The 17,220-nt window shown below is 56.9% G+C and overlaps 6 protein-coding genes across 6 annotated transcripts; 2 read left to right on the top strand and 4 right to left on the bottom strand.

Moving 5' to 3' along the window:
• Window positions 1-613: 613 nt before the first annotated feature.
• B0H18DRAFT_1209910 (uncharacterized protein) lies at window positions 614-1,445 on the bottom strand (the record flags this gene model as incomplete). Its single annotated transcript, XM_048036340.1, has 3 exons — window positions 614-961; window positions 1,017-1,213; window positions 1,274-1,445. The coding sequence occupies 3 exons, from the start codon at window positions 1,443-1,445 to the stop codon at window positions 791-793; spliced, it is 540 nt and encodes a 179-aa protein (XP_047895166.1). The 3' UTR covers window positions 614-790.
• A 1,051-nt stretch (window positions 1,446-2,496) lies between these two features.
• B0H18DRAFT_997753 (MFS general substrate transporter) lies at window positions 2,497-4,620 on the bottom strand. Its single transcript, XM_048045467.1, has 4 exons — window positions 4,203-4,620; window positions 4,008-4,149; window positions 3,687-3,947; window positions 2,497-3,612 (listed from the first exon to the last, which is right to left on the bottom strand). Exons 1-4 carry the CDS (start codon window positions 4,446-4,448, stop codon window positions 2,732-2,734), a joined length of 1,530 nt encoding a protein of 509 aa, XP_047895165.1. The 5' UTR covers window positions 4,449-4,620; the 3' UTR covers window positions 2,497-2,731.
• A 996-nt stretch (window positions 4,621-5,616) lies between these two features.
• Window positions 5,617-7,069, bottom strand: B0H18DRAFT_997750 (Cerato-platanin-domain-containing protein). The gene is made up of 3 exons (XM_048045466.1): window positions 6,048-7,069; window positions 5,709-5,992; window positions 5,617-5,657 (listed from the first exon to the last, which is right to left on the bottom strand). The coding sequence occupies exon 1, from the start codon at window positions 6,636-6,638 to the stop codon at window positions 6,063-6,065; it is 576 nt and encodes a 191-aa protein (XP_047895164.1). The 5' UTR covers window positions 6,639-7,069; the 3' UTR covers window positions 5,617-5,657; window positions 5,709-5,992; window positions 6,048-6,062.
• A 1,050-nt stretch (window positions 7,070-8,119) lies between these two features.
• B0H18DRAFT_1117512 (uncharacterized protein) lies at window positions 8,120-9,979 on the top strand (the record flags this gene model as incomplete). Its single annotated transcript, XM_048033597.1, has 9 exons — window positions 8,120-8,154; window positions 8,206-8,414; window positions 8,476-8,562; window positions 8,635-8,996; window positions 9,059-9,076; window positions 9,136-9,309; window positions 9,368-9,457; window positions 9,527-9,577; window positions 9,641-9,979. 9 exons carry the CDS (start codon window positions 8,120-8,122, stop codon window positions 9,977-9,979), a joined length of 1,365 nt encoding a protein of 454 aa, XP_047895163.1.
• A 1,087-nt stretch (window positions 9,980-11,066) lies between these two features.
• B0H18DRAFT_997735 (uncharacterized protein) lies at window positions 11,067-12,897 on the top strand. The gene is made up of 8 exons (XM_048045465.1): window positions 11,067-11,342; window positions 11,398-11,466; window positions 11,521-11,903; window positions 11,958-11,975; window positions 12,037-12,210; window positions 12,257-12,346; window positions 12,402-12,452; window positions 12,510-12,897. The coding sequence occupies exons 1-8, from the start codon at window positions 11,279-11,281 to the stop codon at window positions 12,822-12,824; spliced, it is 1,164 nt and encodes a 387-aa protein (XP_047895162.1). The 5' UTR covers window positions 11,067-11,278; the 3' UTR covers window positions 12,825-12,897.
• On the bottom strand, window positions 12,898-16,452 carry B0H18DRAFT_997734 (uncharacterized protein). Its single transcript, XM_048045464.1, has 5 exons — window positions 16,145-16,452; window positions 15,923-16,096; window positions 15,467-15,563; window positions 14,218-15,409; window positions 12,898-14,159 (listed from the first exon to the last, which is right to left on the bottom strand). The coding sequence occupies exons 1-5, from the start codon at window positions 16,411-16,413 to the stop codon at window positions 13,198-13,200; spliced, it is 2,694 nt and encodes an 897-aa protein (XP_047895161.1). The 5' UTR covers window positions 16,414-16,452; the 3' UTR covers window positions 12,898-13,197.
• Window positions 16,453-17,220: the final 768 nt, after the last annotated feature.

The raw sequence follows: 17,220 nt of genomic DNA, 5'->3' as shown, positions 1-17,220 counted from the left end.
TCTCCGCCGGATTGGTATATGCGGCACAAGGCATATATGTGTGGTTTGAGGTGTCGCCCAAGGTTCAGCGTCGTAGGATGTAGTTAGTCTCCGTTGCAGACTACAAGAGCCGACAAGCGTCTAGGATTCAGTGACTTCCGACTTCGTACACTTGTTTGGGCAGCAGGGTCGAGACGACACCTATGGCGAGAATTTAGAAGAGACTCGGTAGCAAGGTAAGGACTTGAGTATACCTGGGTGGAACTCGATGACCGCAAAGCCTATTGAAAGGCCTAAAGGGCCTGGCATTACAAGCTCATCACTGACGGCTCTCCACTAGCCTAGACGATTGTCCTTCTGCTACCTTGTCTTCAAGTCAAAATATATGTTGCGAGAGCAAGGCAGCTTGTGGTAGAGCAGCTATTCAGCGGTCTAAAGAGACGGAGAGGAGGCAACGACCGCCGCCGCGGTGGTCACTCGAGTCACAGACTCAGAGTCGCGCTACAGTGGCCGCCTGTCCATCATGTGATTTGTGACATGTCGCGCTGTTGCCCTCAGGCAATGACACTTACGACTCGGACTCACAGACTTCGAGTGAAAGCTCAGAGCACTGCATAAGCGGCGAGGTATCAGAGCAATTCGACGATAATTAGCATTGTAAACAAAGAGCGACGCTGCGTACACAGCAACCAGACAAATTAAAGCGCAAGTACGCGAGGGGAAGGTAGAGTATATGGTGAAGTCCGAGAATCATGCAGGCAAAGATTGCAGGAGTGTGTGATGTTCGGGGTTCAGAACTCCGAGGCTACGCTTAGGCCTGGACGAGGTGCACGGTCTGCACGTTGCAACTGTCGAAGGTGTATGCACCGCCGTTGTCGGCGACGGCACTGTACACCAGGACACTGGCGGTGCCGCTCTGGCACACCGCGAACGAGTTCGCGTCACCGTTGACCGCGAGCGTCGCATGGCCACCCGCATCGCTCTAAGATTCCCGATCAATTCAGCCTCCAAGTTGTCTGTTAATAAGAGAGACTTACCACAGCGCAGTAGGGCGTCTGGCCCGCCGCAGCGTTGCCGGAGCCGTTGTTGGTCACTGCAAACTCGACGATCGACCCGTCGCAACGGACAAGTCGCTTCCGACGACGCCGCTGTTCGTCGAGCTGGCGATCGGTGTGAGCGCGCCTCCGCTGAGCGTCCAGCCAGAGAATTCGCCAGTGTAGTTCTGGTGAATCTCCTAGAGCAACGAGCAACGATGAGCATTTACTGATTGTAACAGTGTAGATTATAGACGGACCTGAGCCACCATTACCGTTCTGGTCACCCGACGAGAGCGAGCACAGCGCCAGTCGCGTCGTCCGCCGCAGAGGGGTTGACAACCTCCAGCTGGAATTGTAGGTCAAAGAGTTGGAAGCACCGGCACCGAGAGCAGTGCAGGCGTCCTGACGGGCCGAAAGAGCGGCGGGCATGGCGAGGGAGCCAGCGCGAGGGCGACAGAGAGAGCAATGAATGCGAACATGTTGACCAAAGTCTTGAAAGTTTGGAAGGTTGGAAAAAAGGGCTTTGGTCGAGGTGAAGCTGTGATAGATCGTTGGCGATGGAGAACAAATGGCCCTGCTGACCTGTACTTATACTTGCAGTGATCGAAAACGTGACTCGCGGCGAAGTGCATCCGGGGGCATGTACCTCCTGCCGAGAAACAGTGAACCCTCCCGGGGAGAAGCACTACAGCACGGTGCATACTGCCCGTCCGAGAACCTGATCTCGGTGATATCGTGTACGTCGTACATTGAAGGCTGTGCTTTTGGATGTAACTTCGTACGAGGCCGACTGAAAGGCTGTGTTAGCTCGATCAACAACTACATGTGTACACTCACTACAGGTGTGTATTGGATGACCTGTCAGATCATCGCAGATAGTTGCGAGCTCGTCGTTTCACCTCAACGCCTCCATTCGCGCCCCCACGACTCCGGCCGGACTATTGCTCACTTGCAGCAACGTATGGCGAGCCCTTCTGGCGACATGTTGGGCACAGTGTGCGCACCCGATCAAAAAGCCAGCGCTCGTAGGCGAGGCGTTGAAACGAAACAGCTTCCTTCGCAAACGGTGAAAGGAGTCGCCGAATGTCCGAGACATGATCAGATGTACCACTTAATGAGCATGGGTATTATACTTACCAGTAGTGCACCGCTTGCCCGCAACGATGCTCACTCCGTAGTATCGATCACCCGGTCTCTACATGGTCGTCGGAGTCGCTTCTGCCGTTGTACAGACTCACTTTCCGCATGGCCACATGCTGTGATACGTAGCGATGTTGCAGACCGCGGATTTGAGGTGGAAAGTGTGCTGCAAACTTCCCAACGTAAAGGACATATCGGATTACTGTCGTTAGCAATGTTCGTCCAATCCAGTCCCGTCGCGAACAACGTTGCGAATCGCGGTATCCTATCTCACTCCGGGGTACGTAGGGATCCTCACTGCAGTTGTGATATGATGACATTCCCATATGCTGACCCCAGATCGACGTCGACCCCGTGTGTGGCGAAGGAAGTTGCACATTCGTCGAACCGGTGGTGGTGTGCAAACACCTCGACAGACGTAAGTGGCGAGCCGTCGTCAGATGATGAAGACCGTCCTCCAGGTGTGACACCGTCAAGCATTAGGAGTACGACGAGGTAGATATATATCGAGGGCTCGCGTTGCCCTGCGCTAGTAAACGTCGAGAAGTATACCTAGAGTATACCCCATCGACCACTTAACCTGTCTTCGCCTTGAGCTGTCTCCAAAGCGTCGAGAACATCACCGCGCCAATCCCGACAAGCGCGATCTGCATGCCGACGAAGCTCAGCATACCGATCTTCACGCCCGCGCCGCCCCACACCGCGCCGGTCACGCGCCCCGTATAGTTGCTATACTGGATCAACATGCTGATACGGCCGTTCCACGCGCCCGGGAGCTGTTTCGAGAGCAGGCTGAGCGTCACCGTGCTCGCGAGATTGAAGCCGAGCGCGACGAGGAACCAGCAGGCCCACAGGCTGCCGTAGTTCACCTGATCCGCGTGCAGGATGGAGATGGCGATGAGCAGTCCGACGAGTCCGAGCCCGGAGCCGACCGCGAGCGTGTGCCGGTCCTGCACGTGCCGCGCGACGAGGAGGTTTACGAGCAGGAACGGGATGGTGCAGACGCCGCCAAGCGCGATGAGGTCGCCGGCAGCCGACGGGTTGAAGTGGAAGGGGTTCAGCGTAGAGTTCGATCCAGTGAAGACGGGGATGTTCGCTTCCCAGGCGCCGAGGATAAAGAAACATGTCATGGCGAACCAGCACATTGTCGCGGTGACGCCAATCTGCGCCCAAGTCATCCGGAAAGGAGGCTCCGCTGGCACGTCCGACACAAGGAACGCTGGCGCTGCACTGGAACTTGGACCTGCGACAGAGGCGGTAGATTTGTCCTTCACTTCATTCATCACGACCTGCTCTTGTATCGGCATCGATTGTAGCTCGATTTCTGCGGCCAAGGGCGCGGGCTCGGGTGCGTCTTCGTAGACGGCCGCAGCGATAGCCCAGAAGACAGCCCAGATCCCAGCAAGGATCCAAGTTGGGCTCGTGTACCCGTTGAACACTGAGTTGGAAAGCCAACCTTGTAACTGGAACGCATATATTCACGCTCAGTAGGCCACCAGAGCCACCACTGCTGAATGACTCACAAAAGACCGCCTAGGAACGGGCCCGCGCTGAACCCCACACCTTGCCCCAGAACTAGCCAACCGGCAAGCATGGTCCTTCGCCGTACGCCGACAATTCTTGGATCGGAGCAGTACCGCTTAGAGTACATCCAGAAGGTGAATCCAAAGCCGGAGACAATACGACCAATGAGGATGAGATAGAGGAAGTTCGCGCGGTAGGCCAGGCTGTAGAGGATGTTACCGAGGAGCGCCGACGCACATGCGAAGTGCAGAGGTCGCTTGTAGCCACCTGCAGTAGATCGGACGGACTGAGACAGGGCCACAGGCTGCATGTATGCGTAGGACACACCTTTGTCTAGCTTCGTGAGAGGCACCAAAGCCAGTCCGGAGAACACGGTAGGAATACCGATGACGAGACCGGAGAACGTCGCTGTACCGCCCAAGTACTCTGCGTACTCGTCCGAAGAGGAGACCACGATGAAGAACGACACCTATATCTCGCGCGTGTCAAGCAAAGCACGCATGTTGCGACCTGCCAACGTACCTGCAACAGGGCGCTAGCCAGCAGGACAATCACCAACGAAGTCATCTTCGGGAGCTTGAACTCATCGTTGGCCCGAGCTTGCGCCGGTGTAGGCTGCGTCTCCTGGTCTGCGCGCACGGAGTTCGAGACGTCCTCTTGAGCACGCTCCTGCCATGCTGGTGACGATGACTCTACAGAGGCATTGCGTCGCTGCTGGAGTCGGCCAGGTAGGTCCAATACTGTCGACAAAACTCGAAGAGACGGCATGTCGACTCCTGGACGGCGACTCGGAAGAACGAGACGGGGAGTCAGCGAGCTTGTACGGCAAGTGGATGAAGCGTCTGTGTTGTCGGCGGGCACGGTCGGATCAGTGTCACTGGTCGAATACCACTGTGGTGAATAGCCATGATCAAGGATTTTGATTCGGAGTCAATGCGAAACGCTCAGAGTGGCCGCCCGTTGCGTCCGATGCAGTCTATCAACCGGTTGATGGGAGTGAGTGACTCAATATGGAAGGTGAGTAAGAACAATATCTACAGCTGGTTGCTCATTGCGTAACGCCTGCTCGGATAGCGTCAATTGGCACATCCTCTTTATTGCGTGTGGTATGATAGTCACTACGAAACGAGCCTGAAAACCCCTCTGACGCTTTTTTGCCTTCCAAGTTGCGGCTTCAGCCCACTGCACAGATCGCGGCGCGAGCATTATGGCACCCGCTTTGTCTCATAAGCATCCCGTAACACGTCGCCACTTACATAGCTACACAGTCCCAACCATGTCTCTTTGTTCCCTTTGCTGCCGTGGCCACCACTGGCTTGACAAGGGCTCCAGTGACCACGTCGTGTTTCAACCTAGGTACAATGGCCACCGGAGCCACCCCTGTCCATCGCTTATGGTAAAATGTCGCCTCTGTCAAAGCCACATACCACCTTGACGAAGGTCTATAAAAAGACCGCAGGCGGGCTTCTTTGGACACTCACACAGCCTTCCCCCTGACCCCGCACCCGCCCCACACCAGACGCACGCATCGCCCGCCACCCCCTCCCCATCATCATGTCAACTTCACAGGAGACCGAGCAAGTTGACGGGCTGGACCTCAACCGGTGCATCAAAGTGCAGTATCAGCTGCTACACACATGCGGCGAGTGCCTACCGGGAGACACGGTCATCAAGGAAATGCCCTTCAAGAAGGCGTCCTGGGCGACGGCGGGGAAGATCACAAGCACGGCGCAGCTGGGATATACGGATGAGATCGTATACGTTGACAGGCCGTGCAGACCGGGATGCCCCTACGAGCATAATCCTCAGCCGCACTAGCTCTCGGTGAGTGTGGCCGGTTGTTTGGTAATACCGCCGTTGTTGATCGTCTCCGCGTTGAACCAGTAGACGCCACGAAGCTAGCAAACGCAGTGACGCCAGAGGGCTCTTTGCCACGAGGGTTAACACGAAGTGCTATTGTGTCCTGTAAACAGTGTACTATATCCTTCATATAATCATCATCGATGCGGCTCAACCATCTGGACTCACCAACGAATCACTTTAACCGATAAAGCCACCGCTCTCCATTGAAGTCACTGTTCCGTCGTGCACGTACCTGTAGCAGAAAACATCTGAAGACTGGATGTGGCCGTTCATCAGGTAACGCACGCAACGCAGAAAGCCAAAGCAATAGTCCATTCGTGAACATCAACCCAAATCTGAAACACTGCAGTAAAGTCCGGAATGCGTGAGCTAGGCTAAGCAGTCTTTGCGAGAGTCCGTAGCATCGTCCATTGTCATCGAAATCAAGTCATTCCATCGTAACGTTTGTCCTGTCCAGTATACAATCAATAACAACGCCCGACGGAGCGGACCGTAACAACATACCACATATGAACACGCTTAGGGGATGCCGCAGACAGAGGCGTCGACCTGGGTAGCGGTCGCGGTGATGCGACCCACGCTGGATCCCTGGCCGTTCGTAAGCGCGTTCAGAGCCTCCAGCGCGATGTTGAAGCCATCGCCGGCGTGGTCGATCGCGAGCACGTTGATCGTGGCGCCGTTGTACTCGAGCTCCCAGCAGGTGCCGCACTCCGCGGAGCCCCAGCCGCTGACCGCGGCGGCCGCGCCGATGTAGGGGAAGTCGGGGAGCGAGCCGAACGTGGTGTAGCCCTTGGACTCGAGCCCGTAGGTGCCGTCGGAGCACGAGACGGTGGAGAGCGACTGGCTGGCGTTGTCGTAGTTCTCGTCGTACGCGACCGTGACGGAGCTCTGGGCGAGCGCGGCAGGCGCGAAGAGGAGGGCGACGGCGGCGAGAGCGGAGGTGAAACGCATGATGGCGGGCGTAAGAAACGTCGAGAATGAGAAGATGTGCGAAGTCGGATGCGGTTCAAGTCGAGTTGAGAGACGACGAACTGGAGAAGAGACGAGGGCGACGTGCACCTTTATACCTGCGAGGCGGAACGAGTAACTTGGCATCTTTTAGGCGTGTCACGAGAACGGGCATGAACGCCGAGGACCATATGCAGCTGTGACTTCCTCGACACGAGTCCGTAAGCCTGCAGCACGGTGGTCCTGCGGTGGTCGGTGCTGCCTGGGAGCGGTATGCGTTGCGAGCCTAGGCCAGCTGACCGAACGGCCATCATCGTCCGATTCGGACACCTGCAGAACGCAAAAGCAGCAGCACGGAGGCGCAAGGCCGAGCTGAAACGCAGGGACCAACGCGGCGATCGGAGTCCGTCCTGCGACGCCCGTACGTATACGGCACCCTGCACGTCCACGGCCCAGACGGTGATGAGAGTCTTGTGCCGGGAAGCTGGAAGGCTCGAAGCGACAACGAGGGGAATGGGCGGACGAGGATCATGCGTACGAGAGCAATGAGGAACGCCAAGCAACACTTGTCTTTTGCCGTTCTGTCCTGCTACTTACACCATCGAGACGAATACACCGCTTGGCTGCACATGCAGCAAAAGAGCGCCAGGTGAAACTTACCAACCGATGTCTGGCCTGGGGTCGGGTGCATTCATGACAGAAACGCGCGATCGTTGGATGGGCCGTCTCCAAGGCGCTGCTCGAGCTTAGACCTCATTTGTACGTGCAGACTAAGAGAATTCAAGATATTGATGTTTCGACAGCAAATGAGTTGATGAATGAAGTGCTCCAAGACATCTCAGGCGGTGTAGATGCTGTGGATGGTGGTCTCGGTCGAAGCAGGACGTGAGTGAACGACGATTCATAGCGAATTCCCACACTCACCAACTCAGTGATGTATGCTTCTAGTAACAGTCAGATTCTTGCTGTAACCGCCTGAACGGCCTAATTGCAGTCTAATTGCTCGCTGTTGTAGATCCTCCACCACGAGGACATTCACCGCAGGGGCCAGCGCTATCCAGCCTATGAATAGGCCTGCGGGACCCGTGTCCCACTCAGAAATGAAGGTACGTGTTCATTTAGCCACCACTTGAATCCGAGTCAGTTAGTGCCAGTGCACCAACCTGCAGCGTAGTAGTCGCACGCACTGGCAGGGCCCGATGCAGTAGCATTGACGCGTTTGGCTGGCCATCACCAGGATGCATACGCAAGCTCCACGATCAATAATCAATCGCCGCGCCGCGCGCATCCACGGAGCGTTTCGGGAGCTTGGGGAGGGATTTTCAGACTCGGTGGGTACTCGCTCGCCTTGAAGTGCAGCTAACTCGGCGGGGAAGCAGAGAACACGGGCTAACGAGCTCGCTTCCAGCAGCTTGAATTCCTTTCAGAGTCTCGTTTAAATTGATGGGGAAAGTTGAGACACTCCCTCAAAGTATTGGCGAAACGTACAAAGTCATAGATGCCGAGTGCACATGTGATCCGCAGCTATAGTTCTGTCAATCCCGGTTCCCTGCCTCACATAAATACAGTCGATATCATGCTACGACTCAGTGGTCCACTTGCACTACTTCGTATCGCTCAGAGCTCCGATGACCAACGAACCCAAGCTCAGGATCGCCGTAATGTACATCTCTGTTCCCGTCATGCCTCGGATTTGCTCACAGCTTCCTTCCAGAGGCGGCGGGATTGGCGGGCTGACATTGGCCGTATCCCTGCACAAGCTCTGTGGATCCCGCGTCGAGGTCGACATCTACGAGGCTGCACAGACATTCACCGAAATCGGCGCAGGCATCGGTCTCTGGCCGAGGGTCTGGGAGATTATGGAGACACTCGGCCTTTCCGCTGACCTCGCCGCCATCTCTAGTAGCGATGCCGGGGATGCAGGTACACATCTCTGGTGACACTTCCACAGGTAGTGTCAGGATCTGCTAACACATTAATACAGGACAGTCAATCGAAATACGAAAGTCTGACTACACCGTGGATGGGGGATCACCCTCTGAGGTTCCAAGGGGTGCCTACTCGCAAATCGGTACGTGGCGCAGAGTCCCGAGATGTTGTTACGCATCGCTCGCACGACTTACGCAAGAGCTGACACATGCAGGTGGTGTCCGACCCTTCCATCGCGCACGGTTTCAGGCGGTCCTTGCCGCGCATTTTCCCGCAGACCCCTCCTACACAGCGCACTTCCACAAGCGTCTCGCGTCCTACACGGTCCCGTCCGCCGGGTCGGCACCCATCGAGCTCACCTTTACCGACGGCTCTCAGGCTGTGTGTGACCTCGTCGTAGGGTGTGATGGTATCAAGTCCGTTGTCCGCGGTGTGCTCTATCGTGACCGCACGCTGGCTTACCCCGCGGACTCCGAGCCGGTCTGGAGCGGGACGGTGGCGTACCGCAGCCTCATCCCGCGTGCTGTGCTCGAGAAAGTCAATCCGGAGCATCCGTGTTTGTCACAGGTCGTCTTGGTCAGTCTATCCCCCTTCGCCATTCTTGAGAGTCAGCGGCTGAGACCGTACGTGCCGTCTAGTTTTGTGGACAGAACAAAGTGCGGCGACGTTCTCTGCGTACACGCGAACTTACATTCAGTGGATCTGACCTGCGTAGCACATGACTGGCTTCCCGATGGCCCAGGGCACGCTCATCAACATCGTCGGCTTAGTCTCGCAGCCAGAGCGGGAGGGAACTAAGTACGACGGTGCATGGGTCAAGGAGGTACCGAAGCTGGAGTTACTCGACGCGTATGCCGGCTGGGAGCCGATGATGACACAATTACTCAACGTGAGTCTACGCTGATCGTGAGACTATTCGAGCTGACGCTGATGGCTTTACCGTACAGTGCGCAGAAAAGGTCACGCTGTGGGCAATCAACACCATCCCTCACCTACCAACGTACGTCGGGGAACGCGTTGCACTAGTCGGCGACGCGGTAAGTGCACGCCTTAGTCATGAAACCCCGTCAAACCGAATCAACATCTGACTCTCCTACCAATGACAGGCACATGCGATGACCCCTCATCAGGCTTCTGGAGCGGGCCAAGCAATCGAGGTAAGCCCGCTCTATTCTCACTATTCTCCCAATGCACGAGGCCCGCCTCTAACATCCACTCAGGACGGCTTCGTCCTCGCTAGCCTCCTCGCAGACCCGCGCGCGACCCGCGAGACGCTCCCGCACGTGCTCCAGGCGTACGACGCCATCCGCCGCCCTTTCTCTCAAGACATCGTGCAGCGCTCGCGCACGTCCGGGATGCTCTACGACTTCCTCCTCTCGCCGTCCGAGGCTGGCGGCGACGCGGTGGGCGTGGCGGGGGACTCGGCGGCGGATGACCTTGCTAGGAGGAGTGCACTGGCGCAACAGCTGATGTTGTGGACGAACCAGACGTCGATTATGGGTGACAGGGATCGCGCCTTGCAAGCGTTGGATGCCGCTCTCACGGTGGAGTCTACATAGATGAGGGAAGGTTGAGTAAGTTATTTTGTATCGCGAGCTGCGATTATGGTTTCACATTTCCAACTGTATGTGTGTGCAATTCGAGACTCGTGACATGCCGTAGCCTGACGAAAATTCTGAAGCATAAAGGTGCAATACATGAGGCCTTGAGGGCTGCCGTGGGTTCAGCGAGCAACATACTTAATTGCACTTCGTTGTCTCCCAGCCTTAGACTGAGGCTGCTCCAGATTAAGTATTATGCCGAAAGGATTGATCGCTACGTGATTTTGAAGAGTTCAGCCATCTAGCAGACACGATGAAGCTACAGCTCTGCATAGACTCAACCTACAGGCTGATGACATTGAAGAAGCAGGTACGAAAGGTCCGAGCAAGGTCCGAGCCTACTACGGGGGCGTTGTGGCGCGCGCCAGTGCCGGATTTGGCAGTACAGTACTTGCCTCAAGCGCGCGGCGTCGATTCTGCAACTTGCCGCTTCTCCAGTGGCGCGGGCCTAACTTGTACTGTTCTCGTATACGCTACTTATGTCCCGTGTGCGCAATTCGCTAGGGATATTTGGTCGTTATGGTGTCGCCGTTGCCACCTCATCCGCGATGCGAAGTTATGTGTGGTGCGTGTCATTCTCGGCGGAGTGAGAGACCCGGATTGCTTGCCGTAGACCTTGTGTCTCGGGACGCGTTGCACTGTCAAAGAGACTCAGCGCGCATTCTTGAATATGATCTCTACTGCGCAGTCATGGTAAGTCGGTAGTGTTCTCTCTCCGAGACATGTGTTAATGGTACTCCGAGTCTTGCAGATACTTCACACTTACGACAGCGCCAACCAGGCTGGTACGCGGTGAACGTTTGAATCCCGATAGTTGTAATCATGACCTCACTTCGGGATGTGCCCCTCGCTGGGTCGTTTCAACGGTCCATCATGTTTCAACCGCTTCGCGTGTCGTGCAGAACTTGTCCACAAGTCGTCGATAAGTATATACTTCCCGTACAGCATCAGCACCCACGTATCATCACCCTACCAGTAGCTGTCACTAGCTCCTAGGACTCTCGTCATCTCTATAACAATGGACCCTCGACTCAGAGTGGCGATTATGTGAGTGACGGGCTTATACGCGCTGGAGAGGACGTTCACTAAACACAACAACCCTGTGGAAACAGCGGCGCGGGAATCGGAGGCCTCACGCTAGCCATAGCTTTGCACAAGCTCAACCCGAATATTGGCACTGTCGACATTTACGAGGCCGCACCTTCATTCCCGGATATTGGCGCTGGCATCATACTATGGCCTCGAAGCTGGGAGATCATGCAGGCTCTTGGTTTATCTGACGACCTGGCCGCTGTCGCTTCTGGTCACGTCAAAGACGGCAGTGAGCTGATTGACAATGTGTGATCCTAGGATTCACTCAGAGCATGCTCTCGTAGGCCACACCATGCACATACGAAAGTCGGACGAAAAAGAAGACATTCCGTTTGCGCACATGGAGCAGTCCGGTGCGTATGGTCCTTTCCGGCGACACATGTCCGTTGAACGCCTCTCATTACTAGGCGGAACGTCCTTCCACCGTTCGCATCTCCTGGGATGTCTCAGAAAGCATATCCCCGATTCGTGCCACATTTACTTCGACAAGCGGTTGGAATCATACACAAAGCTGCCTACAGGTGACTTTAGGCTGGCCTTCAAGGACGGCACCCAGGCGACCCATGACCTCGTCGTTGGATGCGATGGCGTCAGATCGACTGTCCGTGCGCTCCTCTATCGTTCTCTTGCTGAGCAAGCAGAGAGGGCCGGTGAACAGCCGAAAGCATCGGAGTATGCATCCAAGGCGGACCCTGTTTGGAGTGGGAATATAGCCTATCGTGGCCTGGCACCACGAGCGGTACTCGAGGAAGCCGTCCCAAACCACCCTGCATTCGCGGGCGGTGTCTTTGTTGGTCTTTCTCTTAGATGAAAGAATCTCGGGTACTGAGACGTGATGCAACAGTTGCTAGGAAAGGACAAGGTACTCATCCATTCCCAGCCGAAAATGCTCTACTGCCCCGCAGGTCTGACGCTGAATCCAGCACATCATCCTCTATCCGATCGCCCAAGGAAAGTTTGTCAACGTCGTCGCCCTAGTGTCAAGACAGAAGCTAGAAGGAACGCAGTACGCGGCGAGCTGGATACGAGAAGCCGGCAAGGAAGACGTCCTGTCCGAGTATCACGGCTGGGAACCCATGGTCACTGCGACGCTGAAAGTAAGTCGACGCACCTACTCGGTCTATCACCTCTTACCGGTTGCAGGCGATGGAGAGGACCGACCTCTGGGCCATCAATGTCGTGCCCAATCTGCCTACATACGTCGGCGACGGCATAGCCCTGGTCGGCGATGCGGTACGCTGCAGCCACTCGTTCAGCGACGCGTTGCTGATGAGGTCGTTTGAGACAGGCCCATGCCATGACCACCCACTTGGGCGCGGGAGCCGGGCAGGCTGTAGAGGTAAGCCGTTCTTGTCTCACGAGCATATTGGTGCCAATCGCGTCGTTCTATACCCAGGATGCTTTCGTACTTGCCAGCTTGCTAGTGCACCCCACTGCGACAGCCAAGACCTTGGCCTACGCACTGCGGGCCTATGACGAGGTTCGCAGGCCGCTCACTCAATGGGTCGTCGAGCGGTCGCGAGAGTGCGGCCTGACGGAGGAGTTCAATATGCTGCCTTCGACAGGAGACGAAGGCGTGAGGGATCCTGAGCGCGATCTTCAGCAAGTGGTGGAGCGGATGAAAGAGCTGTTCTCTTGGGCGAAGGAGACTTCGGCCATAGCAGATCGCGACAAAGCGATGGCGATGTTTGAGGCAGCCCTCGTCAGCTGAACTACCACACTGTCGTACTTCATTTCGCTTCTAAAAGTATTTCGTGCAACTTCCCAATACCGACGCCTTCAGCCAAATGCGGGCTTGCAGGACCCGGTGGTCCGTGAGATCGGTTGCATGATACGTGCAGTCCAGAAGAATTACAGCAGTTCTGTCGACTTCGACTCCGACACGAGCACTCTACTACAGGTATACATCGTACACATCGCCACCAGAGTATAAGACACAACATAACCGGAACTTCAATGCAAAGCGCAGAACGTCTAGTTGTCATGGAAGGGTAAAGGCCAATCCTCAATCATGCGACATAACTCATGTACAAGAAACACATTAATCCATCCACAAGACCACGCCGAGCTCGTGCGCACCCCCGTCACTCGTCACTACCCGCGTCCGGGCCCTCTATATCCGGTCCTTCCTTGTCCTTCTCAGGCCCTGGTATTGATTCGACCTCCTCGCCCATGCTCCGTTCTCGCTTGATGTGCTCCGCGACGATGAGGCCCGTGCGCTCGCCCGTCAGCGGACTGCTCTTGAACCTGAGGCCCTTGGGCGCAGTCATCGACCCAGCGCCGGCAGACGCTGCACGCCGCTTCCGTTCGAGCATAATCGCGTGCTCCAACGAAGGCGACGGGGACGTGCTCCGCGAGGCCGGCTTGCTCGACGCGGCGAGCAAGGGAGGCGCGAGACTGGTAGACCCCGACGGTCCAAGACGGGGAGAGCTGGGTGGGGAAAGCCGAGAGCGCGCGCGAGACTCGAGGTGGACGATCTCCGGCACGGCCGCAGGAACAGCAATACTGTCCGCCTTAACAAAGGCATCGGAGGCGTCGGGCGGAGGGTCGTTATTCACCTGCTCTACCAGTATGCCGGGGCCAAGGTCAATACGCGTGGGTTCAGGAGACTCGACAACCTCGCCCTCCGGGACCGGAGCAGGCGTGCTGTCTCCGTCCTTGGGACGAGCAGCGGTCTTGTCTCTAGGTGTCGGTGGGGCACTCCGAGAGCGGGATATCTTCCCGAGGGCCATCAAGTTCAGCGGGTTCAGGCCGCGCAACGCCGACGGTTTCACGATGGACGGCGGCGGAAACTTGTAAGGTTGGCCGGGAACGCTGACGGTCTCCGCGGCAGACGAGGGTGGTGAGGACACAACGACAACGGGCGCAATCACCGCATTGTCAGCGTCCGCAGAAGCTACTAGCTGAGGAGCAGAGCGCCTGCGACGAATCACCGCGCCTCCCGGCATCTTGAGCTTCTGCGCCTTGGGCTTGGACTCGCCGGCGTAGGCCAACTCCGGATGTCCCTGAGGATCAAACTCGTCGTAAATCTCCTCACCAATCAGCTCTGTGAAATCAGACGACGTCAGGATATACGCAATCAGAGAGGAGGCGTGGCCTCATACCTTCAAGGACATCTTCGAGTGTGATGATGCCGAAGGGCATGACCGCCGGGTCCACGCTCTGCAAGAACTCTTCCGCATTCTCAGTCGACAGCACAGCATCAGCGGGCATATCTTGTTCCCGACCCCAGAAGCCGCGGCCCGGCGGAACAGACAAGCCCGGCAGCCTGCTCTTGCTCTTGCTGTCCTCCTTCTTCTCGTCCTTGCCATCTGAGGTACTCACGGCACCCAATTCCAAGTCGACGTCCTCCGGTTTCGCGGCCTTGTGCTTTCTCCTGCCCCGACCCCCGAATGCGCGCATCTTTTTCGGGCGCGGTATAGCACCCTCCTCCTCGCTGCCGTCACCGTGGCTGGACTCGCGAAGAGTCGTAGCATTTGCGCTGCCGGTGCTACTGCTCTTGCTCTCATCGCTCTTCTTGCGGCGCAAGTTCCAGCGCTTAGGCGGCGCCGCGGCCTCATCATCGCTGCTGGACTCGTCCTCGCTGTCCGTGTCGCGGATCGCGGACCGCAGGCGCTGCGTGAGGCCCTGCTTGACGGCCTTCTTGACGCTCTGCGCGCGCTCGACACTGAAGCGCGACACGATCGCGATGTGGGAGCGGCCCTCCTGGAACTTGTCGAGGAGCCCGAGCAGCGGCTCGTTGTGCGGCACGATCGGCACCTTGTTCAGCGGGATCTTGCGCACGGGCGTGGCATCCGCGGGATCTAGCAACACACACTGCTTCACCAGCAAGATCCCAATGATCTTCTTTGCCTTGATCGTCTTCGCGCTCGGCGAGGCGCCCCCCGCGCTCGTCAGAGCCTCAGCGGGGTCCTTGGCGCCCGCCTTGCCCGCCTCTCTCACAACAGGCGTCCCGGCGACCGCCGTCGGGGCGGGGATGTCTACCTCCTCATACACCGGCACACGCGAGTGGCCCGTCTGGCAGATCTTCCGCAGCGTCTCGTAGTCAAGCTTCGCGTCGATGCTTAGCATGAACACATTCTCAATCGACGTCATTGCCTGCTTTACGACCTTTTCCTGCAGATCGAGCGCGCCTCCGATAATCGTGACGGTGTCCTTCCTTAGGTCTCCGCCGAGCTCACCCACATCAGAGTGCATTGCGATGAGCTCCTTCAGCTCCGCGCGCCGGTAGATAATACCATGGTGGGGGCCGAGCGCGAACTCGAGGAGCTTCGCGACGGGCCAAGCGACGATGGCCTGCCATTGCGATCTTTTAGTGTGCGACATTGATAGCTCACCGAAGAGAGCACTCACAAAGGCATAGATCAATATCTGCACTACGCCCGCCATTTTGGCGCCAAAGAACAATCCGTAACGCGTACACAGCGACTGCGGGATAATCTCAGAGAAGCTGTAATCGATAACGATGGTCAGTATCATAATTCAGTCGAAGTCGCAAAGTAAATATGACGCCTGTTCAGGACCAAGGTGAAGATAGGCCACACTGTGCCTCCAATCAGTGAGGCTCCTTCCCGTTGCGCGTCTCGCTGTACAACCGAGTTTGGTCATAACGCTAGCCTTCACGATGCTTACAGGCACCATGAGACGCGCAGCCGATCGCGGAGACACGTATCACGTGGCTCAGCGCGTGTGCAGTGACGCGTCTGGGCGGCCCCGAACATGGACCCGTGAACGCGAATGAATGGGACAGTGACGAATAGCGGCTGGGAACGGAGGAAAAGACCAGACGAGGCGAGACGTGGCACTCACATCACGACGAGCGCGGTACTGACGACGACGGCCTGGACGCCACCGCCGAGGACGGGGTCCGCAATAACAGGCAGGGTCTCGTTCGTGATCATGTTCGCGAGGAGGAGCGTGACGAGGAGCAGGTGCCCGTTCTTGCGGATCGGCTTGATCCTGTTGGCATACTCCTTCTGCTTTCTGCGGCGGCGGTCAGCGGTGGCTACGCGGATGAGACAATGGGCTCACGCAGTGCCACTGATACTAAGCACGTTCAGCTGGGTCTCGTCGAGCGACATGTAGCCGAGGGTTAGCCCGGCAAATATGCCAGACAAGATGACGAGCACGGGGATGAGAACGCCATAGGCGGCCTTCTGGCCAGTAGAGAGGCTGTCGCGCTTGGCGAGCTGGTGAGTGCCGTGGGGGTCGCTGCGAAAGAAGGGCACATGCTGCAATGCGGCGGAGAGAGCAGGGAGGAGGAGTCGCTGCAGATGGAGGCGAGTTGTGGTCGGTAACATTCGACGGGCGTGGTGGTAGGGAGAGGGAGGCCGGCGCTCTGCCCCGCATTAAGTAACTCGCGCCAACCCTGCCGCCTAAAGTCTATCATGCGCCGAACCGCTTGGCAGATAAGCTCCGGGGTTCTTCTTTCAAGCTCCGAAATGCTGCGATGTCCCACGCTTACAGAGTCATTCATATCGGTCGTTATAACTTGTGCGGCGTTTGCCACCGGCAACCCGGCATCCGCGATCGCACTGGCGCAGCGCCGAGAACGCTCTGTCGTTGTGTACGCTCCTGTACTGACCATTTCCGCCATCTTGTCCTTCACGACAGTCCTTTTGTCTTGTGGCTTATTCCTCACCTTATTAGCTCGATGCTTTCAGAAAGATTGGCAGTTGCTCTGCCTTCCTCAAAGCAGTGTTTGTGCGAGTCTACCACGGGACCAATTTCACCATGTACTTACAGTACGTCATCCGTTCCGCCAGGATCCCCAGTTGGTAGCGCCCAGCTGTACGGCAACCCGAGTCCTCCGGATTCCAGCGTGCAATGCCGTCTGAGCACCATTGATCATCGACATGTAAAAAGTGACTGTACATGAGTGCAAGCAGTGATCAAAGATAAGTGAGTCCCCAGCGAGCGCTGATGTCATTCAAGCAAGCGTCTGTGTCGTACTTATCGCAGCCCAGCGAAAAGTGAGCGCACGCAAAACTGTTGTCTGATTGCATCTTATACAGTATCTCTGCACAGGCTCGCACCTACTCACGCATAATTGCGAGCATGCTGTTATGTTTACTGACTGACGATGTCTACAGGTCAGTACAATGCGT

The sequence above is a fragment of the Fomitopsis serialis genome, assembly GCF_022376445.1.
Source record: "Fomitopsis serialis strain Sig1Antser10 chromosome Unknown B0H18scaffold_21, whole genome shotgun sequence".
Lineage (NCBI taxonomy): Eukaryota > Fungi > Basidiomycota > Agaricomycetes > Polyporales > Fomitopsidaceae > Fomitopsis > Fomitopsis serialis.
The sequence above is the reverse complement of the archived record's forward strand: the minus strand, read 5'-3'. Positions and strand labels throughout refer to the sequence as shown.

Coding starts and splice junctions, on each gene's coding strand:
- B0H18DRAFT_997753 (XM_048045467.1), bottom strand. CDS start 4,448: ATGCCGTCTCTTCGAGTTTTGTCGACAGTATTGGACCTACCTGGCCGA. Junction 3,948..4,007: donor TCTCACGAAGCTAGACAAAG/GTGTGTCCTACG, acceptor GATCTACTGCAG/GTGGCTACAAGCGACCTCTG. Junction 3,613..3,686: donor CGCGGGCCCGTTCCTAGGCG/GTCTTTTGTGAG, acceptor TCCAGTTACAAG/GTTGGCTTTCCAACTCAGTG.
- B0H18DRAFT_997750 (XM_048045466.1), bottom strand. CDS start 6,638: ATGCCAAGTTACTCGTTCCGCCTCGCAGGTATAAAGGTGCACGTCGCC.
- B0H18DRAFT_997735 (XM_048045465.1), top strand. CDS start 11,279: ATGCAGGCTCTTGGTTTATCTGACGACCTGGCCGCTGTCGCTTCTGGT. Junction 11,467..11,520: donor TGCGCACATGGAGCAGTCCG/GTGCGTATGGTC, acceptor TCTCATTACTAG/GCGGAACGTCCTTCCACCGT. Junction 12,453..12,509: donor GAGCCGGGCAGGCTGTAGAG/GTAAGCCGTTCT, acceptor TTCTATACCCAG/GATGCTTTCGTACTTGCCAG.
- B0H18DRAFT_997734 (XM_048045464.1), bottom strand. CDS start 16,413: ATGTTACCGACCACAACTCGCCTCCATCTGCAGCGACTCCTCCTCCCT. Junction 15,564..15,922: donor AGTACCGCGCTCGTCGTGAT/GTGAGTGCCACG, acceptor TATCGATTACAG/CTTCTCTGAGATTATCCCGC. Junction 15,410..15,466: donor AGATATTGATCTATGCCTTT/GTGAGTGCTCTC, acceptor TCGCAATGGCAG/GCCATCGTCGCTTGGCCCGT.